The following is a 24019-nucleotide window of genomic DNA, read 5'->3' on the forward strand; positions in this document are numbered from 1 at the left end:
TAGTATCCTTCCCTCCAATGAGCAGTCAGGCTTTATTTCCTGGAGGATGGAATGGGTGTTAGCTACTCCTATATCCCATGCCTGGCTGTAGATGCGCCCATAGCTATGCCTCCTCCTCCAAAGTCATTCCCACTAAAGTCCTCCCAGGGAGTAGGCATCAGTGGATAGGAGCATCCCTCATTCCCCTCCCCCCTCCCATTTGCCCGAAAAGGGTAGAAAGAACTGCCTGGATTGGGCGGGACGGGAGGCGGGGAGACTACAAAGGGCTTGGGGCGCGAGCGACCGAGTGCGCGCGCGCTTGTGTGAGGCTGAAGGGAGCTGCAAGCGGAGCCCGGCGCGTGGCGGCGCGAGAGGGGGACCCAGCGTGCGCGAGCAGCAGGGAAACGGAGCGCGCTGATTGGCCTGAGCGCAGGGAAAGGGGTTCCCCGCGCAACCAAAAGAGAGAGAGAGAGAGAGAGGAGCAAAGGGGGAGGAGCCCAGTCGCAGCGGAGGCCTGACCTCACAAACCCCCCTTTCTCTTCCTCCTCCTCCTCTTCTGGGCTCGTGCTGCCCGGGCCTGGTGGTGGTCGGGGCGCCGGCGGTGGAGGAGGTGGGAGGCCATGCGGCGGAGCCCCCCGTCGCCCCTCCCGGCCGCGTGAAGGAGGAAGACGATGCGGGACCTGCCCGGCGCCTCGCTGCAAAAGGCTTGCCGCCTCCTGGTGCTCTTCTGCCTGCTCCACCTCCTGGCCGTGCTCTTCTACTACCTGGCCGGCAGCGCCCTCGGGCCCCAAGGCAGCCCCGAGCAGCCCCCGCCCCGACGGGGGACCCCCAGCGCCGCCCTCCCGACCGGAAACGCCTCCCAGCCCTGCCCGGACCCCTCCCCAAGGCTCAGTAAGTCAGGCGCCCCCCCACCCAGGGGGGCTTGCTCTCCTTCTCTCTCTCTCTCTTTGTGTCGAAGCCTTTTCCACGCGGACACCGGGCACCTTCTCCTCACCCGATTCGTCCCCACCCCTTCCTAAGGGACTCCCCATAAAGCGGATGAGGAAAAAGAAACGAACAAGACACCTCCCTGTAGAAATGCAAACTTTTGAAAAAGCGCACATAATTTTCAAAACATGGAAAAAGTACACCGCCCCGCTTTGGCCGAGCGTGGAAACAGAAAGGCAGCAGATGTGCGGATGTGCTCGCTCTCTCTGTAAACTCAGGAAGGAGTTTCTTCGGAGGAAACGCGCCCATTTCCTATCTTGTCGCCTTCTCCCTGGAGTGCAGCTTCTCACTTCCCACTCTTTCAGTTCCCAGCAGCAGCAGCATTGGGTGAAATGGGGTTGCCCAGAGTCAGCGGGATGGCGGTACCCGCGACTGTCTTCCTTTCCTCTCTCATCCCTTTCTTTCCCTCCCTCCTTTCCTCCCTCCCTTCTTTTCCTTCCTTCCTTTTCTCTCTCCTTCCTTCCTTCCTTTCCATCTTTTCTTCCCTCCCTTCCTCCCTTCTTTCCTTCCCTTCTTCCTTCTTCCCTTCCCTCCCTAATTCGTTCCCTCCTTCCTTCTTTCCTTCCTTCCTTTTTCACTTTCTTTCTTTCTTTCTTTCTTCCCTCCTTCTTTTTTTCCTTCCTTCCTTCTTTCTTTCCTTCCCTCTCTAATTCGCTCCTTCCTTCCTTTTTCACCTTCTTTCTTTCTTTCCTCTCTCCCTCCTTCTTTTCTTCCTTCCTTCCTTCCCTAATTCTCTCCTTCCTTCCTTCCTTCCTTCCTTCCTTTTTCACCTTTCTTTCCTCCCTCCCTCCTTCTTTTCTTCCTTCCTTCTTTCCTTCCCTCCCTAACTCGTTCCCTCCTTCTTTCCTTCCTTCCTTCCCTAATTCTCTCCTTCCTTCCTTTTTCACCTTCTTTCTTTCCTCCCTCCCTCCTTCTTTCCTTCCTTCCTTCTTTCCTTCCCTCCCTGATTTGTTCCCTCCTCCCTCTTTCCTTCTTTCCTTCCTTCTTTCTTTCCCTCCTTTCTTCTTTCTTTCATTCATTCTTTCCTTCCTTTCTTCCCTCTTTTCATCTTACTTTCCTTCTTTTCTTCCTTCTTATTTATTTACTTCATTGTATACCACTCTTCTCAGCCCTTAGGCGACTCAGAGCGGTTAACAGGAACAGTTTCAGTATACACAATACAAGATCATTGGGCATTTAAAAGCAATAACATAACAGGTTAATTAAACAGTAAATATCAATACAACAATACATCAATATAACATGTATATCAATATATACGCAAATATCAATATATACGGTATATAAGCAAAGTAAATAAATAAATAAATATATCTTTCCTCCCTCCTTCCTCCTTTCCTTCCTTCCTTCTTTCCTTTCGTCTTTCTTTCCTTCTTTTCCTCCTTATTTCTTCATTCTTTCCTCCTTGCCTCCTTTCTTTGCTCTCTCCCTCTTTCTTTTTCCTTCCTTTCTTCTTTCTTTCCCTTCTTCCTTTTTCCCTCCCTCCTTCCTTCCCCCCTTCCTTCTTTATCCTCCCCCTTCCTTTTCCTTCTTTCCTTTCCATCCTCCCTCCTGTCTTCTTTCCTTCCTTCCTTCTTTCCCTCCCTCCCTCCTTTTCCTTCCTTCCTTCCCCCCTTCCTTCCTTCCTGTCTGCCTCCAGAGCCCTGCCCTCTGTCTTCTTTCTGCCTGTGGAAGTGGGGGATGAATCATATCTGCCACGTTGCGGAAGAAGGGGAACAAACTCTCCTATGCGCCTAGGCTGATTTCCCCTCCTTAGGCAGAGTTGGTGCATGCTTATCCTTTGAAGTGGACCCATGTGTGTCAGACTCAAAGCCCGCAAGTCAAATCCAGCCCTCCATCCCATTTTATGTGGTTCTCCAGATACTGAATTACAACTCCTGTCTTCCTCATCATTAGACATCATGACTAGAGCTATTCTTTATCATGTCAGAAGTGTGTAGACTAGAGCTGATGGGAGTTAATGCTAGAGTAACAACTGGAAGGCTGCAGTTTGTTCTGTTTAGTCAGGAGAGTGGGGTTTGAATTGAGATACAATGATGTCTGACGTCAAACTGTTTTGGAAAATGGCATTTGGAAAAAATCACCTTTTGGAGATCAGAACTTCATGTGGTATACAACCAGATGTAATTATGCAAGGCAATGTTTTTTTGTTGTTAGACTGAATAACCCGTTTTCTCTGATCTGTTAGAAAAACAGAGATTTTGCCAGTGCATAAAAACAGTAGTGCTTCAGAAGTTTTTTTTCAGTTGCCCAAAAATATATATTGTAAAGTAAAGGTTTCCCGTTGACACTAAGTCTAGTCACTCTGGGGAGTGGTGCTCATCTCCATTTCTAAGCCAAAGAGCTAGTGTTGTCCGTAGATGCCTCCAAGGTTCTGTGGCCAGCATTACTGCATGGAGCACTGTTACCTTTCCGCAGAAGCAGCACCTATTGATGTACTCACATTTGCATGTTTTCGAGCTGCTAGGTTGGCAGAATCTGGGGCTAACAGCAGGAGCTCACCCCGCTCCCTGGATTTGAACCATTGACCTTTCAGTCAGCAAGTTCAGCAGCTCAGCAGTTTTACCCACCATGTCACCTTGATACTCTGAGTTATATGGCTGTGTGGAAGGGCCTTATGTACTAACCAGGGCTGGTCCTGCTTAGATTCCAACATCAGACAGGATCTGGTATCTTTTAGAGTAATTTAGGCCCCACCACAAGCACATTTGAGTGATTTGACGATCCTTGATTCTAGTAAGGATGAATGCAGGCTAAGCAAAGCTGCTCTATATCCCAACTCTATGACCTTTGCCCTGTATCTCAGTGTTACTCGGTGCCAATCCGTGAGTTATTTGTTTCTCATTCTCGGAGAGTTTCCAGGACAGCAAGCAACAATTATAGCCGATGAGCCTAAATATGATACCAGTTCCTGGCACACTGGGGGAAATGGCAGTCCCTCATTTCCAGTACTGTCCGTCTAAACTGCAGGCATTCTGTGTCATTGTTTTATTTTCTGTTCACCATTTCCTTCATTGTGCCATTCTGGGACTTTTCAAAATGGTTCAATTTAGCTTCCCTTGGGAGCCAAAGCAATGCTTAAGTCAGGCATGGGCAAACTTCGGCCTTCCAGGTGTTTTGGACTTCAACTTCCACAATTTCTAACAGCCGGTAGGAAGTTGAAGTCCAAAACACCACCCAGGTTTCCTTCCACCACCCAGGTTTTCGGCTTTTTGGATGTTAACTTCCACAAGTAATGTCATTTTAAAAGGTCTTAACATCTATATATTCTGATCTGTTTAGTGTGATGTGTACTAACAGCTGGGGGAAAGTTCCCTGCTTTCAGGTTATGTTGAAATACACTTTTCTGAGTTATTTTAAAATTTGCTATTTGTGAGACCATTTATGTCTCTTGTCTTATTTTCTATTTGCAAAGTGCAAATTTCTCCATGTCCTTAATATTCTATTGATAGGAACGCTCCGTAATAATAGATAGGGTCATGGAGAGAGATATCTGATTTTTTTTAAAAAAACATTATACAGGAAATTGTGTTCTCCTTGCCAAATAAAAAGGCAGACGCCCATGAAATATTTTTAAAGTCTGTTTTTCAAGGCTCATTGGGCTGAAATAATCACATCTTCATTGCTAAATGGGGTGATAAAATCAGCTCTCAGGGAAGGAAGGAGTGGAGGACAGCAATGCGGAAGGAAGCCTTAGCTCCTTTTCAGCAGGAGATGTTTCTAAGCTTCTAATTTCCCGTGGAGAAGAAATAGACTTCAACTTCTTTCTCAGGGGAGACCATTGCTTGGTTCTTCATATTTTCCGCAGTCTTTTCACTGTCCAAGTACAGAGAGGAAAACACCAGATGCAACAGCTGGAACTCCTTAAACTTTGTTTGAATCTGTTCATCCCCCCTCCCTTTTTGCTGTTGTGTAAAATAATTTTATATTTCTGCTGCTTTGCTCAATGAAATGTGGTTGTTGTAGTGTCTTTTGTGTGTGTTTTGTCTTGTTCACTTCAGAAACAGCAGCATTGAAGATCAGGATATATTTTTCTCCAAAATTATCAATATAGTAAAAAAAAAAACCTTCTGGATCAAGTTTATTAACATTTATTCAGCTGTTAGGAAATTTGCAAAGTTGTATATGTACTCTTGTTTACTTTATGCCCCATTCTTTTAAACTGCCATGTTACCACTATCCGAATGTATTTCTTCTATATGTTATCGAAGGCTTTCATGGCTGGAATCACTGGGTTGCTGTGAGTTTTCTGGGCTGTATTGCCATGTTCCAGAAGCATTCTCTCCTAACATTTTGCTCACATGCATGACAGGCATCCTTACAACCTCTGAGGATGCCTGCCATGGATGTGGGTTTTTTTTTAATTGTGTCAGGAGCAACTTAAGAAACTGCAAGTTGGTTCTGGTGTGAGAGAATTGGCCATCTGCAAGGACGTTGCTCAGGGGACGGCCGGATGTTTGATATTCTACCATCCTTGTGGGAGGCTTCTCTCATGTTCCTGCATGGGGAGCTGGAGCTGACAGAGGGAGCTCAACCCACTCTCCCTGGATTTGAACTGCTGACTTGTCACTTGTTGGCCTGATAGGTATATTGTGTCCAAATTTGGTGTCCATTCATCCATTGGTTTTTGAGTTATGTTAATCCCATAAACAAACATTACATTTTTATCTATATAGACTAGCCATCCTCTGCCACGCATTGCTGTGGCCCACATGGGGGTTCTGTGTGGGAGGTTTGGCCCAATTCTAACATTGGTGGGGTTCAGGATGCTCTGTGATTGTAGGTGAACTATAAATCCCAGCAACTACAACTCCCAAATGTCAAGATTCTATTTTCCCTAAACTCCACCAGTGTTCACATTTGGGCATATTGAGTATTTGTGTAGAGTTTGGTCCAGATCCATCATTGTTTGAGTCCACAGTGATCTCTGGATGTAGGTGAACTACAACTCCAAAATCAAAGGACACTGCTCACCAAACCCTTCCAGTATTTTCTGTTGGTCATGGGAGAACTGTCTGCCAAGTTTGGTTCAATTCCATCATTGGTGGGGTTCTTTGATTGAAGGTGAACTGTAAATCCCAGCAACTACAACTCCCAAATTACAAAATCAATTTTTTTGAGTGAAGGACATACATTGGGTTGTTAGGTGTCTTGTGTCCAAATTTGGTGTCAATTCGCCCGGTGGTTTTTGAGTTCTGTTAATCCCACAAACGAACATTACATTTTTATTTATATAGATTAATCAAGGCTTAAACAAGCTTGTCCTCAGTGCTTTCATTTTTTTTTACCCAATCAATGACTCAAAAGTCAATTGGAGACCATTAAGAAGGAGTTTGCTTCCAGTTCCTTGTTGATTTATGGCAACTCCATGCCTTTTATAGTTGTTGTTGTTCATTCGTTCAGTCGTCTCCAACTTTTCGTGACCTCATGGACCAGTCCATGCCAGAGCTCCCTGTCGGCCGTCACCACCCCCAGCTCCTTCAAGGTCAGTCCAGTCGCTTCAAGGATGCCATCCATCCATCTTGCCCTTGGTCAGCCCCTCTTCCTTTTGCCTTCCACTTTCCCCAGCATAATTGTCTTCTCTAGGCTTTGCTGTCTCCTCATGATGTGGCCAAAGTGCTTCAACTTTGTCTCTAGTATCCTTCCCTCCAATGAGCAGTCGGGCTTTATTTCCTGGAGGATGGACTGGTTGGATCTTCTCGCAGTCCAAGGCACTCTCAGCACTTTCCTCCAGCACCACAGCTCAAAAGCATCGATCTTCCTTCGCTCAGCCTTCCCTAAGGTCCAGCTCTCACATCCGTAGGTTACTACAGGGAATACCATGGCTTTGACTAGGCGGATCTTTGTTGCCAGTGTGATGTCTCTACTCTTTACTATTTTATCGAGACTGGACATTGCTCTCCTCCCAAGAAGTAAGCGTCTTCTGATTTCCTGGCCACAGTCTGCGTCTGCAGTAATCTTTGCACCTAGAAATACAAAGTCTGTCACGGCCTCCACATTTTCTCCCTCTATTTCCCAGTTGTCAATCATTCTTGTTGCCATAATCTTGGTTTTTTTGATGTTTAGCTGCAACCCAGCTTTTGCGCTTTCTTCTTTCACCTTGATTAGAAGGCTCCTCAGCTCCTCCTCGCTTTCGGCCATCAGAGTGGTGTCATCTGCATATCTGAGGTTGTTAATGTTTCTTCCAGCAATTTTCACCCCAGCTTTGCATTCATCCAGCCCCGCACATCGCATGATGTGTTCTGCATACAAGTTAAAAAGGTTGGGTGAGAGGATGCAGCCTTGCCGTATGCCTTTCCCAATCTTGAACCAGTCTGTTGTTCCATGGTCAGTTCTGACTGTTGCTACTTGGTCCTTGTACAGATTCCTCAGGAGAGAGACAAGGTGACTTGAGATGCCCATCCCACCAAGAACTTGCCACAGTTTATTATGATCCACACAGTCAAAGGCTTTAGAATAGTCAATGAAGCAAAAATAGATGTTTTTCTGAAACTATACAAGGAATACTCAGCGGTGATTTGCTAGTCCCACCCTCTCAAGTATAGCACCTGGTATTCATTGGCGATCTCCCATGCAAGTTCTAAACAGAACTGATCCTACTTGGCATCCAAGATCAGACAAGATCTGGTGCCTTGAGGGTACTCAGACTGCATAACTTTAGTCATGCTCAAATCTTAATGTAGATCTTTGGGATATTTCTTTCCCCTTTTTCCATACATGGAAATTGCATGGAGTGTCTCAAATTGCTCTGTTATCTGTAGGTTCCCCGGTTCGTTTCCAAAATCAACCAGGACTTGACCACTTGAGATTATGTGCATGCAATAATGCTGGATGACTAATTTCCCAGTGCTTTAGTTTTCTGTGTAAAATTTTCAATTTTCAAAGAGATAATTATTGTTTCAGAAAATGTTTACAAATAATAATAATAATAATAATAATAATAATAATAAACTTTATTTATATCCTGCTTTTCTCCCTGAACGGGATCCAAAATGACTCACAACATTTTAAAACAATACAAATGTGGCTCAAATAGTTCTGAATCAAATTTGCCTTAATCTGAAATTTGAACTAACTCATATCAATGATTCTGAGGACAGTGATGGTGAAAATAGCGGTGTCTGGATGACTGCAACGGAATAGAGGTTGGTTTGCGGGGATCTTGGAGGCAAATGAGTAGATCATCACAGCCTATCGTGCATACGTCAAATTAGTGTATCAAAAGTTTCTAAGATCATTTACCTTTCAATGGAAATTAAAATAATTTCTATTCAGAGCTTTGATATTGTTTGAATTGTAATAATTAAATGTGCTTTGCATTTTCTAATCAAATCCTGCTGTTGGGATGTTTTGTTTAGTAGATGTCAGTAAAATAAACATTCTAGATCAGTGGATGCTTTTAATCAAATCGTATTCAAACATGTAAACCATTAATGACAAAAATGCCCTTTCATTGCTGTCTCAAATTCACACACACAAAATCAAGTTGGCAATCAACCTTATTGGGTTTCGTGAGATTTACTGGCAAATAATGGTGAGCAAGATTGTAGTCTACAAAAGGGAATAAATGTAATTGAACTGAAACCCCATCTACACAGGGTAGTTTACTCTGGGTTATTTCTGCCCCAAATCCAGCATGTATTTGCTGAATCCGGGGCAAAAGTCCAGATGATTCAGCTCATTCCTGTGCTGGCCTGTTCCTATGTCTGTGCTGCTGTTTCTTACTGGACACAGAGCTCCCCATAAGAGACGGCCTGTTGCATCTGTTAATGTCAGAATTGGCACCCATGCAATCAGTAAGGAGGGGGTAGAGTGACCCACTCCTTCTTTGTTGTCATGTACAGGCCCCTTTCTGACATCAGAAAAAGCAAGAACCAAATGATGCAACTGCAGTGCTTGCAGGGAGCTCAGTAGTCAGTATGGAATAGTAGCAGCAGCATTTTATTTCCCTCTACTGATCAATGCAGGGATAAGGTTGATGACGGTGATGTCCGTCTAGACCAGTGTTTCTCAACCTGGGGGTTGGGACTCCGGGGGAGGGGGGGGGCGGTCACAAGGGGTTGTCAGAGGGGTTGCCAAAGACCATCAGAAAACATAGTATTTTCTGTTCGTCATGGGGGTTCTGTGTGGGAAGTTTGGCCCAATTCTGTCGTCATTGGGGTTCAACAGGCTCGTTGATTGAAGGTGAACTAGAAATCCCAGCAACTACAACTCACTAATGTCAAGCCCTATTTTCCCTAAACTCCACCAGTGTTCACATTTGGTCATATTGAGTATTTGTGCCAGGTTTGGTCTAGATCCATCATTGCTTGAGTCCACAGTGCTCTCTGGATGTAGGTGAACTGCAACTTCAAAACTCAAGGTCAATACCCACCAAACCCTTCCAGTATTTTCTGTTGGTCATGGGAGTTCTGTGTGCCAAGTCTGGCTCAATTCCATTGTTGGTGGAGTTCAGAATGTTCTTTGATTGCAGGTGAACTATAAATCCCAGCAACTACAGCTCCCAAATGACTAAATCAAGCCCCCCAATCCCACCAGTATTCAAATTTGGGTATACCAAGTATTTGTGCCAAATTTGGTGCGTTAATGAAAATATATCCTGCATATCAGATATTTACATTAAGATTCATAACAATAGCAAAATTACAGGTATGAAGTAGCGACAAAAATAATGTTATGGTTGGGGGTCACCACAACATGAAGAACTGTATTAAGGGATTAGGGCATTAGGAAGGTGGAAAAACATTGCTCTACTACATAGTGGATCAGGCCAGAACAGGGCCAGTACAGTTGTCCAGATGCCCACAAAACTTCTGGATACTCCAGAGCTTCAGCTAAGGGCAGAACTCACTTGTAGTTGTTGTGCTTTGTGTAGACATCCAGCACTGGATCTGAAGTGAGACCAGTCCCCCCCCCCTTTTTTTTTTTTTTTTTTTGTAAACAAGCCCTGAGTGAGGCGTACTTCTGAGTGGACATGCATGGGATTATGCTGTTAATAATTTTCTGGTTTCACAGTTAACACTAATTTTTCACAGTTAACACTAATATTTATTATTCTGGGCCACTAAATAATTTTTTTTTAAAAAATTATTAGGTAAGGTATCTATAAAAAAATTTGCCCGTGTGATTGCCTTTTTAAAATTTAAATACATGAGTAGTAAAGCAAAGTAACACCCATCAGAATTTAAAGGAACTTGTAATAAGCAGACAGTGTCAGCTAATTCAGATATAGCCAACATTATTTCTTTTTAGAATATTCAGCAGCAGTCAAGTGTTAATATATGACTGACCAGTATTCTGGTGTACTAAACCATGCTGAAAGTCCCTGATTCAGTGTTGCAAGATGGGGACCCCACATGTCGTCTTGTATCAGTTTTATTTGTTTTAAACATTAAAGCTTAAAGGAAATTTATCTGAATTGTTGAGGTGGTGCTGAGTGTCTGTGTTCCTTAACCGCCCATGAATGACTTGCAGTTTGTTTTTGAGTTGCTCTTGCTGGAGTCTGATACCATCGTAACTGAAGTACCACTGTGGAACTTGTTGTTTTGACCTTGTGTTGCTGAGAAGACTAAATATATCCACTGGCCAACAAGCACAGGCTGTATAGAAATTTACATGGACACTTGGTTCAGCCTAGCACAAATAGTGACATACCAAGTCTAACTGAGTAGAGTTGTCATATCTTTTGCCAAACATCATAAATTGATTATATATTACTAGCCGTCCTCTGCCATGCATGCTGTGGCCCAGTCTGGTGAGCTGGAAAATAAAGTAATGAGAAAATGCTGGTTTCTAATGTAGGTAATTTCTTTATGCTTGTGGCTAAACAGTATTTCTTGTTGTTTCTTTGTCAATGTTGATGTGGAGAGTGTCTGGTTTGCCTACTCTGGAACATGCAATATATAATTGTCCTCCTTTAGGGGTCCCTTTCAAGTCTATGATACTATATTTATCATATATATACATACATATATATGTATGTGTGTGTGTGAATCATATCTATCTATATCTCTATCTATCTATCTATCTATCTATCTATCTATCTATGGCTGGATGGCTCTTTGTCAGGAGGGTATTGATTATGTCGTCTTGCCCTGGTGAAGGGAGTTGGACTGGATGGCCTTAAGACAATATTTCTCAACCTGGAGGTCGGGACACCCCTGGAGGGCATCGCCAGGGGATGTCAGAAGGGTCACCAAAGACCACCAAAAAACACAGTATTATCTCTAGGTCATGGGGGTTCTGTGTGGGAAGATTGGATCAATTCTATAATTGGAGGGGTTCAGAATCCTCTTTGATTGTAGATGAACAATAAATGCCAGTAACTACAACCCTCAAATGTTAATGTCTATTTCCCCTCAATCTGTGTTCATATTTGGCCATATGGAGTATTCAGGCCAAGTTTGGTCCAGGTCCTTCATTGTTTGAGTTCACAGTGCTCTCTGGATGTAGGTGAACTACAACTCCAAAACTGAAGGTCAATGCCCACCAAACCCTTCCAGTATTTTTTGTTGGTTATGGGAGCTCTGTGTGCCAAGTTTGGTTCAATTCGATCGTTGGTGGAGTTCAGAATGCTCTTTGATTGTAGGTGAATTATAAATCTCAGCAACTTTTTTTTTTGTCGTGTCAGGAGTGACTCCTGGTGTGAGAGAATTGGCCGTCTGCAAGGACGTTGCCCAAAGGACGCCTGGATGATTTGATGTTTTTATCATCCTTATGGGAGGCTTCTCTCATGTCCCCGCATGAGGAGCTGGAGCTGATAGAGGGAGCTCATCCGCCTCCCCCCGGATTCGAACCTGCGACCTGTCAGTCTTCAGTCCTGCCAGCACAGGGGTTTAACCCACTGCGCCACCGGGGGCTCCTATCTCAGCAACTACAACTCCAAAATGACAAAAATCGTTGAGTAATGGTCACTCCTTGGGTTAGTAGATGTCTTATGGCCAAATTTGGTGGCAATTAGTCCAGCGGTTTTTGAGTTATGATGTCACTCAAAACGAAGAGCATTTATACAGTATATAGATTAAGTCAGCAGGTATATGCTTTAACCTGTCATGAATCTGTTGCCATTCCATTTCTCAGGATCCAGAGTTTTAGTCTTACATATGAGAAGGAGAATAAAATTTCTCATTACACTTGTAGTTTTGGGGGGGAAAAACCTTGTAATTTCTCCACCTCCAATGGCCCCTGGATGTCCCTCCCCCCTCCAACTCAAAACTTTTATGTAATTTAGCATTTTTATATGGGAAAAGTAGTTTATTCTCTTGGTAATACTCATGTAACAACAATCAACCCAATAAACCTGGTTCAACTTATCCATAAGTCAATATATGTAGGGCACTTTAACTCTCATCAAAAGAGGAAACTTCTCCTTCTTCGAGTAGAGTGGTGAAAGGCAAGATCTTAGTCCATCATTGGAGAGCGTAAAAGAAGCACTGGCTCCTCTGTTATCTCCAATGTGGTACTGCTTCTGATCCTTTTTGAATGCCTGAGTGGAAAAATTGTGTTGGTGCCAGATAGGGGCATTTGGCCCACCAAAGTGGCGTTGGTGCTTTCTCTTCTCCACAGAATGATCCTCAACTTATCAATGGATCATAACAACATCCATTAGTTTGACCATCAAACCTCCCCTCAACTTATACATGCATGAGGGGCTGAAGTGGTGCAATGGATTAAATTATTGAGGTCCTGAATTTGCTCCCGCTGTTAGCCCAAGCTCCTATCAACCTAGTAGTTTGAAAACATTCAAATGTGAGTAGATCAATAGATACCTCTTCAATGGGAAGGTAAATGGTGCTCCATGCAGTCACATGACCTAGGAGGTGTCTACGGGCAACACAGGCTCGTCAGCTTAGAAATGGAGATGAGCACCACCCCCAGAGCCAAAGATAAAGGGGAAGCCTTTACCTTTATCTGTGTATCTGTGTTTCATTGTTTTGAAGCATTGAATGTTTCCCTTGTGTTTGTGTATCCTGTAATCCACCGATAGGGAAATAAGACAGAATACAAATAAACTGTTACTATTATATTATTATTATTATTATTATTATTATTATTACTACTACTACTACTACTGCTACTACTACTACCACTACTACAGTATATTGGTTGTTCTTAAAAAGAAATGTGCTCTGGTAGCACATACAAATTTCTAAATCTGCTTGACCAATCTTAACATCACAGTTTAGAGCCCTATGTACAGAGTTTGCCTTTTACTACAGTCCCCTGACAAGTTTGCATTTAAGACCGCATGTTCCCAAAGTTACTCTGGAAAATCTGCAGGCAGTAGATGTGTATTATAATGGTTGTCATTATTTGCTTGTCTTTCCATACCAGTTTTTCTGTAATTGTGACCTTGAGCATTTGGTTGCTAATGGAACCATATTTGGAAGACAGGTAAAATTCCAGCTGTCCAACATTTGGGGCTCTTGATATTCTGTTCCATTACCAAAGGCAGCAGGTCTCCTAAACTAAGGCTGGCTCTATGCTGTAAAGTCATGGAACTTGTAGTTTGGTGAGTGACTGGCACAATTTGGTAGAGAAGTATAAAGAGCTTGTAAAACTACAATTCCTAGACTTCCATAGCAATGAACCATGTTAGCCAAAATAGTATCAAACTGCATTCATTCTACAGTGTCAATGCACTCCTAGTAAACTCATGTTTTCTCCAGCACTCCTCCTTCCTGCAACTTGGCACTTTTTTCAAATTGACCTTGATTCATAAATTATTAATTTTCTTGTGTAAAATCAGCTATGTGAAAAAAGAAGTGCCTGGATTTTAATGACTGTTAGGAGGCCAGAGGAGGATAGCTCTGAGCAGAGTGAGAAAAAGGCAGAGGCATGGGGAAAATCTGAAATAAGGAGGTATGGTTTCTAAATGGTGCTAGGCAGACTATTGTGCTTGTTTCTGAGATGGTGGAAACAGTCAAGAACGTAAAAATAGGACTGTGGTATGGACCATGGTATTTTTTATTTATTGCGTCAAAAGCAAATTGAGAGTATATTTATAATGTAATTTAAAACACAAACAAAGTTTAAAACTTGACTAAATAATAAATTTCCTTTGACCAGAAGCTTGCCACTTGGAGTGCCTCTGGTGTTGCTGTAAGAAGGTCCTCCATTGTGCATGTGGCAGGACTCATACTACATTGTAGTAGGTGGTCTGTGGTGTGCTCTTCTCTACACTCACATGTCGTGGACTCAACTTTGTAGCCTCATTTCTTAAGGTTGGCTCTGCATCTCGTGGTGCCAGAGTGCAGTCTGTTCACCTCCCACCTTATCCACCTTCCGAAGGGAATTAAAAACCTGGATGTTCTGCTGTGCCTTTGATAGGCAGTTTCACCAGGGTATTATCTTGACTCTACTCTTAAGTCCTGCATTTTATTCTGGCCCTCCTATTGGTTCCTCGTCATTTTTGCTAAGGGTATACCCTGGTCCCTGTACATTTGATCTCCACACTTTCCATTGGCTCCTTTTAGGAATTATTGCACTCATTGAGTCTGAATTCAGCTAAGACTTTTATCTCAGCCATATTGTTTTATGATGTTTTTTATGATTGTGTTAGTTTTTTATTATTTTTATTTTATTGATTTTAATGTGTTCAGTTTTTATCTGTAATTTTAGGCTTGTTCCCTCTATAAGCTGTCCCGAGTACCCTTGGGGAGATGGTGGTGAGGTATAAAAATAAAGTTACTATATTATTATTATTATTATTATTATTATTATTATTCAGCACCTTCCAAGTCTCTTCTGTGTGTGTGTCCAGGAGGGAGTCTCTCATCTGGTACCAGCCACTGACTGAGGTTCCACATTTTAGCCTTCCACTTTTCGAGTCTCACTTGCTCAGATGTTCCTGCGAGTATCTCTGTAGATCTTAGAAAACTGTTTCTTGATTTAAGGTGTTGGCGTGCTGGCTGATGTCCAAACAGGGGACGGGCCAGAGATGTAAATGCCTTGGGCCTTTCATTATTGGCTGCTACTTCCCTGCGGATGTCAGGTGGTTCAATACCAGCTAAACAGTATAATTTCTCCAGTAGTGTGGGGTGTAGACATCCTGTGATAATGTGGCATGTCTCATTAAGAGCCACGTCCACTGTTTTAACATGGTGGGATGTATTCCACACTGGGCATGCGTATTCAGTAGCAAAGTGCAAGGACAGATGTCTTCACTGTGTCTAGTTGTGATTCCCAGGTTGTGCCAGTCAGCTTTTGTATGATATTATTTCTAGTGCCCACTTTTGGCTTAATATTCAGGCAGTGCTTCTTGTAAGTCAGAGTATGGTCCAGAGTAACTCCCAGATGTTTTGGTGTGCTGCAATGCTCCAGTGGGATTCCTTCCCAGGTAATCCTCAGAGCTCGAGATGCTTGTCTGTTCTTAAGGTGAAAAGCACACATCTGCATTTTAGATGGATTAGGAATCAGCCGGTTTTCTCTGTTATAGGCAGTAAGAGCACCTAGAGCAGTGGTTCTCAACCTGTGCGTCCCCAAGTGTTTTGGCCTACAACTCCCAGAAATCTCAGCCAGTTTACCAGCTGTCAGGATTTCTGGGAGTTGAAGGCCAAAACATCTGGGGACCCACAGGTTGAGAACCACTGACCAAGAGCTTCGGAGAGCTTCTGTTCAGCCGTTTCAAAGCTCCCTGCTTGGGCTGTGACTTGCAGCATAGACCATGGTGAACACAATTATATTGGCAACTGCATTTTGCTGCTTATTCTTTGTAGCTGTGTCAGTGCACATAGTGTTTTACAAACAGTTCCAGATTTTGAGGTGCAAGCCTTCACCATGGCTGACACATCTGTAGCATCTGTGCAGGGATTGGGGGCATTTTCCATTCTACAAACACCTCTGTGGGTTACTCACACACGCAACATGCCAAAGTACTTTGTCTGCCCTCTTATTCTCTTTCAAAATGGTAACTAGAAGTAGGATGGCATCACACCCTGTTGCCATTTTGAAAGAAAAGTAAGAGGGGGGAATAGAAGATTTTGATGGGATTTGGGAAGAGCTTCTTGCAATTATTTTTAGCAACCCATCCCCATCATACTGGTTTTTTGAGATAAATCATGGATTTCGGGGAGCTTTGAAGGTCTGGTTGGAGACTTCAAGGGCCACAAAAGTGGATTCCACTATCTGCATGTGTTCTGCATTTTCCCCAGCCTTGCCTCATACTAACACTTCCTACGAAGCATTCAAAAAAGCAGGTCTTTTATAAAGCTAGGGGTTTTGCCCTCTAAAAGACCAAACCATTCTCAAACACCTCCATTTGCAATAGGATATCCCATAGCAGTGTTTGTCGTTGGGGTTGGAGTGACAGGAAGCCTAGCTATTAAGGAGTGTGCCACCAAATTCAAGGGAACAGATTGGTCCAAAACACAGTAGCAGATGATGGGGTGGGCCCTGCCTCAAAACCTTACATTACATATTATAAAATGGTTATAACAAATGAAACAACTTCTTTTTAAAAAAATCCCTGTCTAAAGCAATAATTTACTCTATTATTATATCCCATGGTGCTGAGTATTTCATAAAACTTGCGTAAATGCTGAGACTGCTGGAATTTACAATCTAACAATATCTAAAGGGCTACCCTTGATTTAGGCTGATGAAGGCTTCCTTAGCAAAGGTGTTCTCCCCTTACCAGCTACTCATGCAGTCAATGACTACTTTCCATCAGGTGTTTTACCATTAGTTCAACCTCAAGCATGAGGGAAAACTGGCATGACCAGTTTAGTAAAGGTTGTGGAAGGACACACCTAGGTGGTGTGGAAATGTCAAGTGGTGTTATCAGCAGGGATGGTGTAATCAAGCCACTAACTCCATTTCTACAGTAGCTGAAATGGAATGAGGACCTATTTTGTCCTTGCTTGTGGGATTGCCCAGAGGCATCTCCCTGCAGACTTGATGCTGGCAGTAGATGGTATGACACAATAAGTCAATGCAGCAGTGAGATGGCAACTCTGCCATTTCTCAAGTCACTCTTGACATGACCAAAAAAAAAAAAATTAAAGCAGATATTGCCAGATTTTCTTCCTTGATATTCTGGGATAGAGGGCTGTGTGGAAGGGCCCTGAGTATGCACATCTGATTTCCAAGATCTAGGTTTGTTGGCTTTGATACCATGTCTTTTACTGTGGTGGTGGCGATCGAAAGTTCACAGGTTCGAATCTGGGGAGCGGTGTGAGCTTCCGCTGTTAGCCTCAGCTTCTGCCAGCCTAGCAGTTAGAAAAAATGCAAATGTGAGTACATCAATAGATACTCCTCCAGCGGGAAGGTAATGGCGCTCTGTGCAGTCATGCTGGCTACATGACTTTGGAGGTGTCTACGGACAATGCTGGCTCTTCGGCTTAGAAATGGAGATGAGCACCACACCCCAGAGTCGGACACGAGTGGACTTAATGTCAGGAGAAAACCTTTACCTTTTAACCTAACTTAAATAACTGCGAAACAACAATTGATAAGCTAACAGGGTGGCAAAATAGTCATGTAAAAATCCACTGGACTTTTTAGGAGATACAAGAATTAAAGAACTCTGACCAAATCTCTCTGGGAAACATATTTAATAGATAAGGCGCTGTCCCCCACTGAAATGGCCCTCTTACTTGGTTTGGATGGCAGGAATTCCCTCGAACAATATATGGAAACACACAGTTTTTCAGCTCTTGTGGTTTCCCTGAACCCTCCTAAGTTATAAAGGTCAAAAATGGTATTTTGAGCGACACCGGCACTGGACTGGAAATCCCCACAACTGACAGAGTGCAGATGTATAGATGCCCAGACAGAGTCCAAAATGCAGCTACAAAGTTCCTAATTGCCACTTCTAAGTCCACTGGCAAAAGTAGAGCCACGAAAGGAATGGAAGTTTTGTCTGCCCTGAAGCCTCTCAGCCAGCATATTACCCTAAGCTGCCAAAATGCATTTGTTGATGTAAAAAAAAAACCCAAAAAACCTTTGAATGACTGAGAGGAATCAAAGAGAATCCAGACTGCAAGCTTGATCCTTCAAGGAAAAGTGTAGCATCGAATGAACATCACAACCTCTGAATGAAAATCACTTCCATGGGCAACAAATCACCCAGTCACCGTCCCATTGTTTGTTGTCTGGACTGAGCATCAGTTTATTGGCTATCATCCAGTTCATTTCTGCAGCCAGACACTGATTTAGCATTGCTTGTTTTCATCCTGTAGAAGAGGAGGAGGAGTACAGAAAAAGCCTGTTTGTCAACTGTTTGTCAGTGCTGTAACTAATTGCATCTAATCAGTTTTGATGTGCCTATCAAATTGATCACTGAGATGTAAATAAAGGGTTTTTGACCACGTGTGTAGCCCCTTCGCTTCTCCCTCCATGGGGAGAACAAATAATCCATTAAACATAACTATTTAATCTTAATGGGAAAGTGTTATCAACAGTTTCATAATAAATCATTATTAAGAAATAACAACAACAACAACAACAACAACAACAGGAAAAACTCTGCTGTTATCAGAGATAAACTCTGCTCAAAATTGAACTGCAAAGGCTCTGGCATAAACCAGTACAGGCGGTCCCAGTGGCGATGGGCACACTGAGTTCCAGACCAAAAGATCTCAGCCAGCATTTGGAAACAATAAACATTGACAAAATCACGATTTGTCAACTGCAAAAGGCCACCTTACTTGGATCTGTGCACATCATTCGAAAATACATCACACAGTCCTAGATGCTTGGGAAGTGTTCGACTTGTGATTTTGTGATACGAAATCCAGCTTATAGATCTCATTTGCTGTGACATACTGTGTTTTTGTGCCAGTAAAATAATAATAATGTTTTATTTATAGTCCGTCCTATCTCCCTGAAGGGACTCAGGGTGGCTTACAACAAAATTAAACACAGTGACAAACATTTAGTGCCGAGAATACCATATAATAAATAACAAACAAGCTCAATGGCTATTAATATCCTGGCTTGCTCTGAAGTTTTTAGCAGAATTATGGAAATGTGGCTGACACCAATGTTGTAATTATTTGGATGCCAGCTGGAGCTCTTTTTGCTTGATTTGTTTTATTTGGTGTTTTTTGTTTGTTTGTTTATTTCAATATGTTTTTGGAATGCTAAGTATACTTTTTTCTATTACCTTTGAGAATGATTTGCCAGGTAACCATGTTTATAACTGGCCTTCCATTTGGAGGGTCTATTCCAAGTAGGAAGCCAGGTATTTTGTCTTGCAAAGGCCATGCCCTCTTCCTATTGGCCCTGCTGGCTGGGGAAGATGAGACTTGCGACCCAAAGCAGGGTCAAACAAAGCTAGTTTGCTTACTTATGCTTACAGAAAAGGGGAGCAAGGGGAGCTCCCATCTGTCAGCTCCAGCTTCTCATGTGGGGACATGAGAGAAGCCTCCCGCAGGATAGTAAAACATCTGGGCGTCCCCTGAGCAACATCCTTGCAGATGGCCAATTCTGTCATACCAGAAGCGACTTGCAGTTTCTTAAGTCGCTCCTGACACACACACACACACACACAAATCAACAACATGAAGAGAACACTCTGCACATGCAGTCTCCTTATTGCACTTGCTGCAAATGAAGAACAGTTCTCAATCAGGTGGGGTGGGATTCTATCTCCAAATGATTGTATATATTAGTGTTATCTATTAAATAAGCTCCACTTCTTTACAACTTAATTTCTCTTTCCTCTCCTTTTCTGTCACACCTTTCTCATTTTAACAAGTCTTCTTCCTTTGTTGCGACTTTGCCCTTGCTTTTGATCTGAGGCACACTTTATGGTCAGTCCCATTTGGTGACCTGGATTGTCCTGAGAATGGAGGAAATTCCAGCAAAGCTTCTTCCTGTGTCATGCTAAGTTTTGCTATGTTGGGTCTGTAAAACCTGCACTTGTTGCATACTTTAAATTGCAGATGATCTTTTAGATAAAACTTGTTACGTTCTCTTCCTTTTCCCTTCTTTGTCATGCCCTCCCAAGTGTCAAATGTATAGCTTTTTTCTTTTTATATTGATCACCATAAAACAAAGATAAACAACAGTTGGCTGCTGAAATCAGCATAGAATGCTACATTTCTGCCCTTGGAGTCTCACTAGTGGTGTTTTGCGGAAACCTTTTTGCATTTATAGAAGCACGTGGTCCTTTAAATTACTTTTGTGAGATGTATAACTGAGGGTCAAGGTTTTTACTCTGGCAAAAGAACTTCAAGGTTGGAAATATAAATATTCCCCATCTGTTGTTCACTGGTTAGAAGATATTAGTATTTTAGTTACACATTAAATACATTCCTGTTTTAATAAAACAAATTTCTCAAATATGTTTTATCAACCAGACTGATTGATAACTGGCAAATAGAGGGAGAAAACTTGGAGGCAGTGACAGACTTTGCATTTCTAGGTGTGAAGATTACTGCAGACACAGACTACAGCCAGAAAATCAGAAGACATTTACTTCTTGGGAAGAGATCAATGACCAAATCTTGATAAAACAGTAGCGACATCACACTGGCAACAAAGGTCCACATAGTTAAAGCAGTGGTATTCCCCGTAGAAACCTATGGATGTGAGAGCTGGACCATAAGGAAGGCTGGGTGAAAGAAGATAGATGCTCCAACTGTGGTGTTGGAGGAAAATTCTGAGAGTGCCTTGGACCGCAAGGAGATCCAGCCATTCCATACTCCAGGAAATAAATCCCGACTGCTCATTGGAGGGAAGGATAGTAGAGGCCAAGATGTACTTTGGTCACATAATAAGGCAGGAAAGCTTAGAGAAGATAATGGTTCTGGGGAAAATGGAAGGAAAAAGGAGGAGGGGCCGATCAAGGGCAAAATGGGTGGATGGTATCCTTGAAGTGACTGGCTTGACTTTGAAGGAGCTGGGGGTGGCCATGACCGACAGGGGACTCTGGCGTGGGCTAGTCCATGAGGTCACGAAGAGTCAGAAGTGACTGAACGAATAAACAACAAAATTTCAAAATATGGTCAGTTTTCATTACAGTGCAGAAAGTGCCTAGTCCTTTTCATATCTTATGCATTTCACCATCTTGTTTCTTTATTTTTTCTGCCCTCCTTTCTTTTATTATTGTACTTTTAAAATCCTATAAAATCAAAATCTAGTAGAGACATTGTGAGCTATACTTGGAGAGCTAGTTTCGAATCCCCGAACTACAATTTTCAGGATCCTTCACCCAATGTTGCTAGTCCTAGCCCAAAAAAGTAACTCTTCCAAATTCTAGTATACATTTGTGAGTAATATTGATACCTATGTCAATGCATCACAGGTCCCTTCCAGACGTATATCCCAGGATCAGATCCCAGGTTTTCTGCTTTGAACTGGATTATATGAGTCTACACTGCCAGATAATCTGGGATAAACAGAAAACCTGGGATCAGATCCTAGGATTTAGGGCCTGTCTGAAAGGGCCCACAGTGTCAGGTGTTCTGTATTGGGCTTATTTGCCTGAATCCGATTGTTGGCTCCAAATTGGGTTCTTACATGAATGTTGACTTGCCAATTTCCTATTTATTTGTTTAGTTTGTTCTAGTTAGAACTATTAATTGTAGTTTGGTCCTTGTCATGTCTGTTTTTTCTAAGGTGTTTTATTTGATTCTGAATAGACTCAAAGAGTATGCAGCTGTACTTTGTGACATCTTATAAATGAATGTGATTGGAGGAGCAAGGCCAAATGTCTCCAGGGAAATTATAGATATGTAAAAGGTTGAGTCTAAAAGTATTTTCAGTCCCGTCATTAGGATAACACATGGACGATTCATTGATTTGGTTATTACTTTCTTGTAATGGCGGAGACCACACATCCTGAGTGATCATGGGGATTTCCAGTTCATATCATAGCAGATGGTACTCTCGCTATGACAGATGATAGCTTTCTGAGAGTCCAGTTTTTGTAGCTGGCAAGGCAGAAGCCCAGTTTGGTCTCAGGGTCCTCCTCTTCTATACTGTGACCAAAGTGTATAAACTGGGCAGATACTCTGGAAATCTTCCATTGATTTAGTGGACCATGATTGCTCATTTGCAGAATCCACATTATCTTCTCTGGACTAGATTATATTAATCTACACTGCTATATAATCCAGCTCAAAGCAGATAATCTGGATTTTATATGGCAGTGTAGAAGGGGCCCAAGACTGAGAAATAATTGCAAAGCTTTCCCTAACAGCTAATTACCAGCTTTGATCATCTGGATTATATGGCAGTGTAAAAAGGGCCTTGGTTACTGTTACAGGGACACATCCATTGAAAGGTGTATGCCGCAGAAATGTGTGAATATGGCCCTTTGCTTCTGGCTTCCAGGAGAGGTTTTACGTGGTTGAAGACATAGGATATCAAATGCTTAAAAAGAAAATAGAGAAGTGAAGAACAACCAGCACAGCTATTCTCTGGAAATACAACTGAGTGATAGCGTAAGGCTTGAAAAGAAAGTGACCAAGGTGGTAAATGGTGTGGATGAAAGCCATGAGAAACAGTTGATGGGGTTGGGTACTTTTGGCCTGGGGCAAAGAAGAGATTTGATGGCTTTAAATATCTGAAGGACTGTCATGTGGAAGGTAGAAGGAATTTTATTTTCTGGCGCTCTGGAGGGTAGGAATGAAAAGTTTCCATTTGTTGTATTTTTGTTTTTTAGTGTCAAAAGGAGAGTACCAAAACTATATCTGTTGGATCCAGTCTTCCTATGTTCATGTAACCCACTAGTTCTTAGCTTTACATCCAGATTGGGCTGGGCCCTTCATATACGCTAACCTTTTTGCAGGGAGAATCATATAGTTAACATAATGCATGCTAATTTACAAATCCCATGGATGCTTGTGGAATTTTCCATATATGACACTTTTAAGATAGTTAAAGAGATGTTTTGTGTATCACATCAGAAGGAAGGAAATGTGCAACGCAGCTGTGGCATGGGAGTATCTGTCCATTTTTTTTAACTATAGTGGTTTTGTTACAGTTTTTGGAAGTGTGAAATATAAGATAATGACTGGACGTAGTTGACCAGTCTCTCTGATGTTACCCCAAGTTCTTCCCAGAAAGAACCCCTGTGATCATTTTTATCCAACTTTAGTTAAAAGCAGCTTGAAGATATATGAGTATTTGATGCAGTTGATGTACTGTATGAGCCGGGCTTTAGCACAGCTGGTTAATCACCAGCAGCAATAGATTGTACCATTCAAAAGGTTGCCAGTTCAAAGCCCGGCTCAGGGTGAGCACCCGACCTTCAACCCAAGTTAGTGTCTACCTAAGCAGTTGGAAAACAGCTGTGAGTAGAGAAATTAGGCACCACTTAAGAAAAAAATGGCTCTATCTGTTGTCTGTCCTGTCTAATAGCATTTAATGTTTGCTGTGTATGTGTTCTGTGATTCGCCCTGAGTCCCCTTCAGTGTGAAAAGGGTGTGTGTGAGTGGGTATTTATTGTATCACAGACTAATAGTATTTGTTTTCCTCCTCCCTTGAAGAGTTCTGGTTGTTCTTGTACTCTTGCAGTATGCTTAGCAGATAGACTCATGTATAACTTGACCTCATGTGTAAGGCAAGGGCAGGTTTTGTAGCCGATACTGTGGACTTTGATATGACCCATCGATAAATTGAGGATCATTCATCAGAAGGAGAAAGGTTGATGAGATAATCAAGTTAATTAGGATTGCTGTTGTTGTGAAGTCTAAAGTTTAGGGCGGGAGTTTGGTTAAATGACCTTGGAGGGCCGCATCCAGCCCATGGGCCGTAGTTTCGGGGGCCCTGACCAAGGTTCTCCCAGGGCTGACTAATCTCTTGCCTTTCACTTCTCTGCTCAGAGGTAGTTCCATTTCTGACAAGAGTTAAGATACAGTATTTTATTGACTTATGGATAAGTCTAACCAGAGTTTTGTAGAGCCTGATGTTTTGACTAAAATTCCTAGACTTCTACATAAACACAAACAGTATATACTATGGTTCCTTCCATCTTTTCAGATTCTGTGATTCTAGGTATTTATTTCAAAGGAATTTATTCTTCATGACACTGCATGGACTTATTGTCTTCTGCACTGACAATAAGTCAATACAGAAGAGACTGTAACTTGGCCCAGAGTTT

The 24019-nt window shown here is 42.5% G+C and overlaps 1 protein-coding gene across 2 annotated transcripts in view; it reads left to right on the plus strand.

Moving 5' to 3' along the window:
• Positions 1-297: 297 nt before the first annotated feature.
• B4GALT1 (beta-1,4-galactosyltransferase 1) overlaps positions 298-24019 on the plus strand; it is a 54344-nt gene continuing 30622 nt past the window's right edge. Inside the window, exon 1 of one of the 2 annotated variants that reach the window (XM_060763791.2) lies at positions 298-870. In XM_060763791.2, coding sequence (XP_060619774.2) covers positions 651-870 — 220 coding nt within the window. In that variant the 5' untranslated portion in view covers positions 298-650. The remainder of the gene's footprint in view (positions 871-24019) is intronic. The other variant, XM_060763792.2, reaches the window with a different exon arrangement.

The sequence above is a fragment of the Anolis sagrei genome, chromosome 2 (assembly GCF_037176765.1).
Source record: "Anolis sagrei isolate rAnoSag1 chromosome 2, rAnoSag1.mat, whole genome shotgun sequence".
In the NCBI taxonomy this organism is placed as follows: domain Eukaryota; kingdom Metazoa; phylum Chordata; class Lepidosauria; order Squamata; family Dactyloidae; genus Anolis; species Anolis sagrei.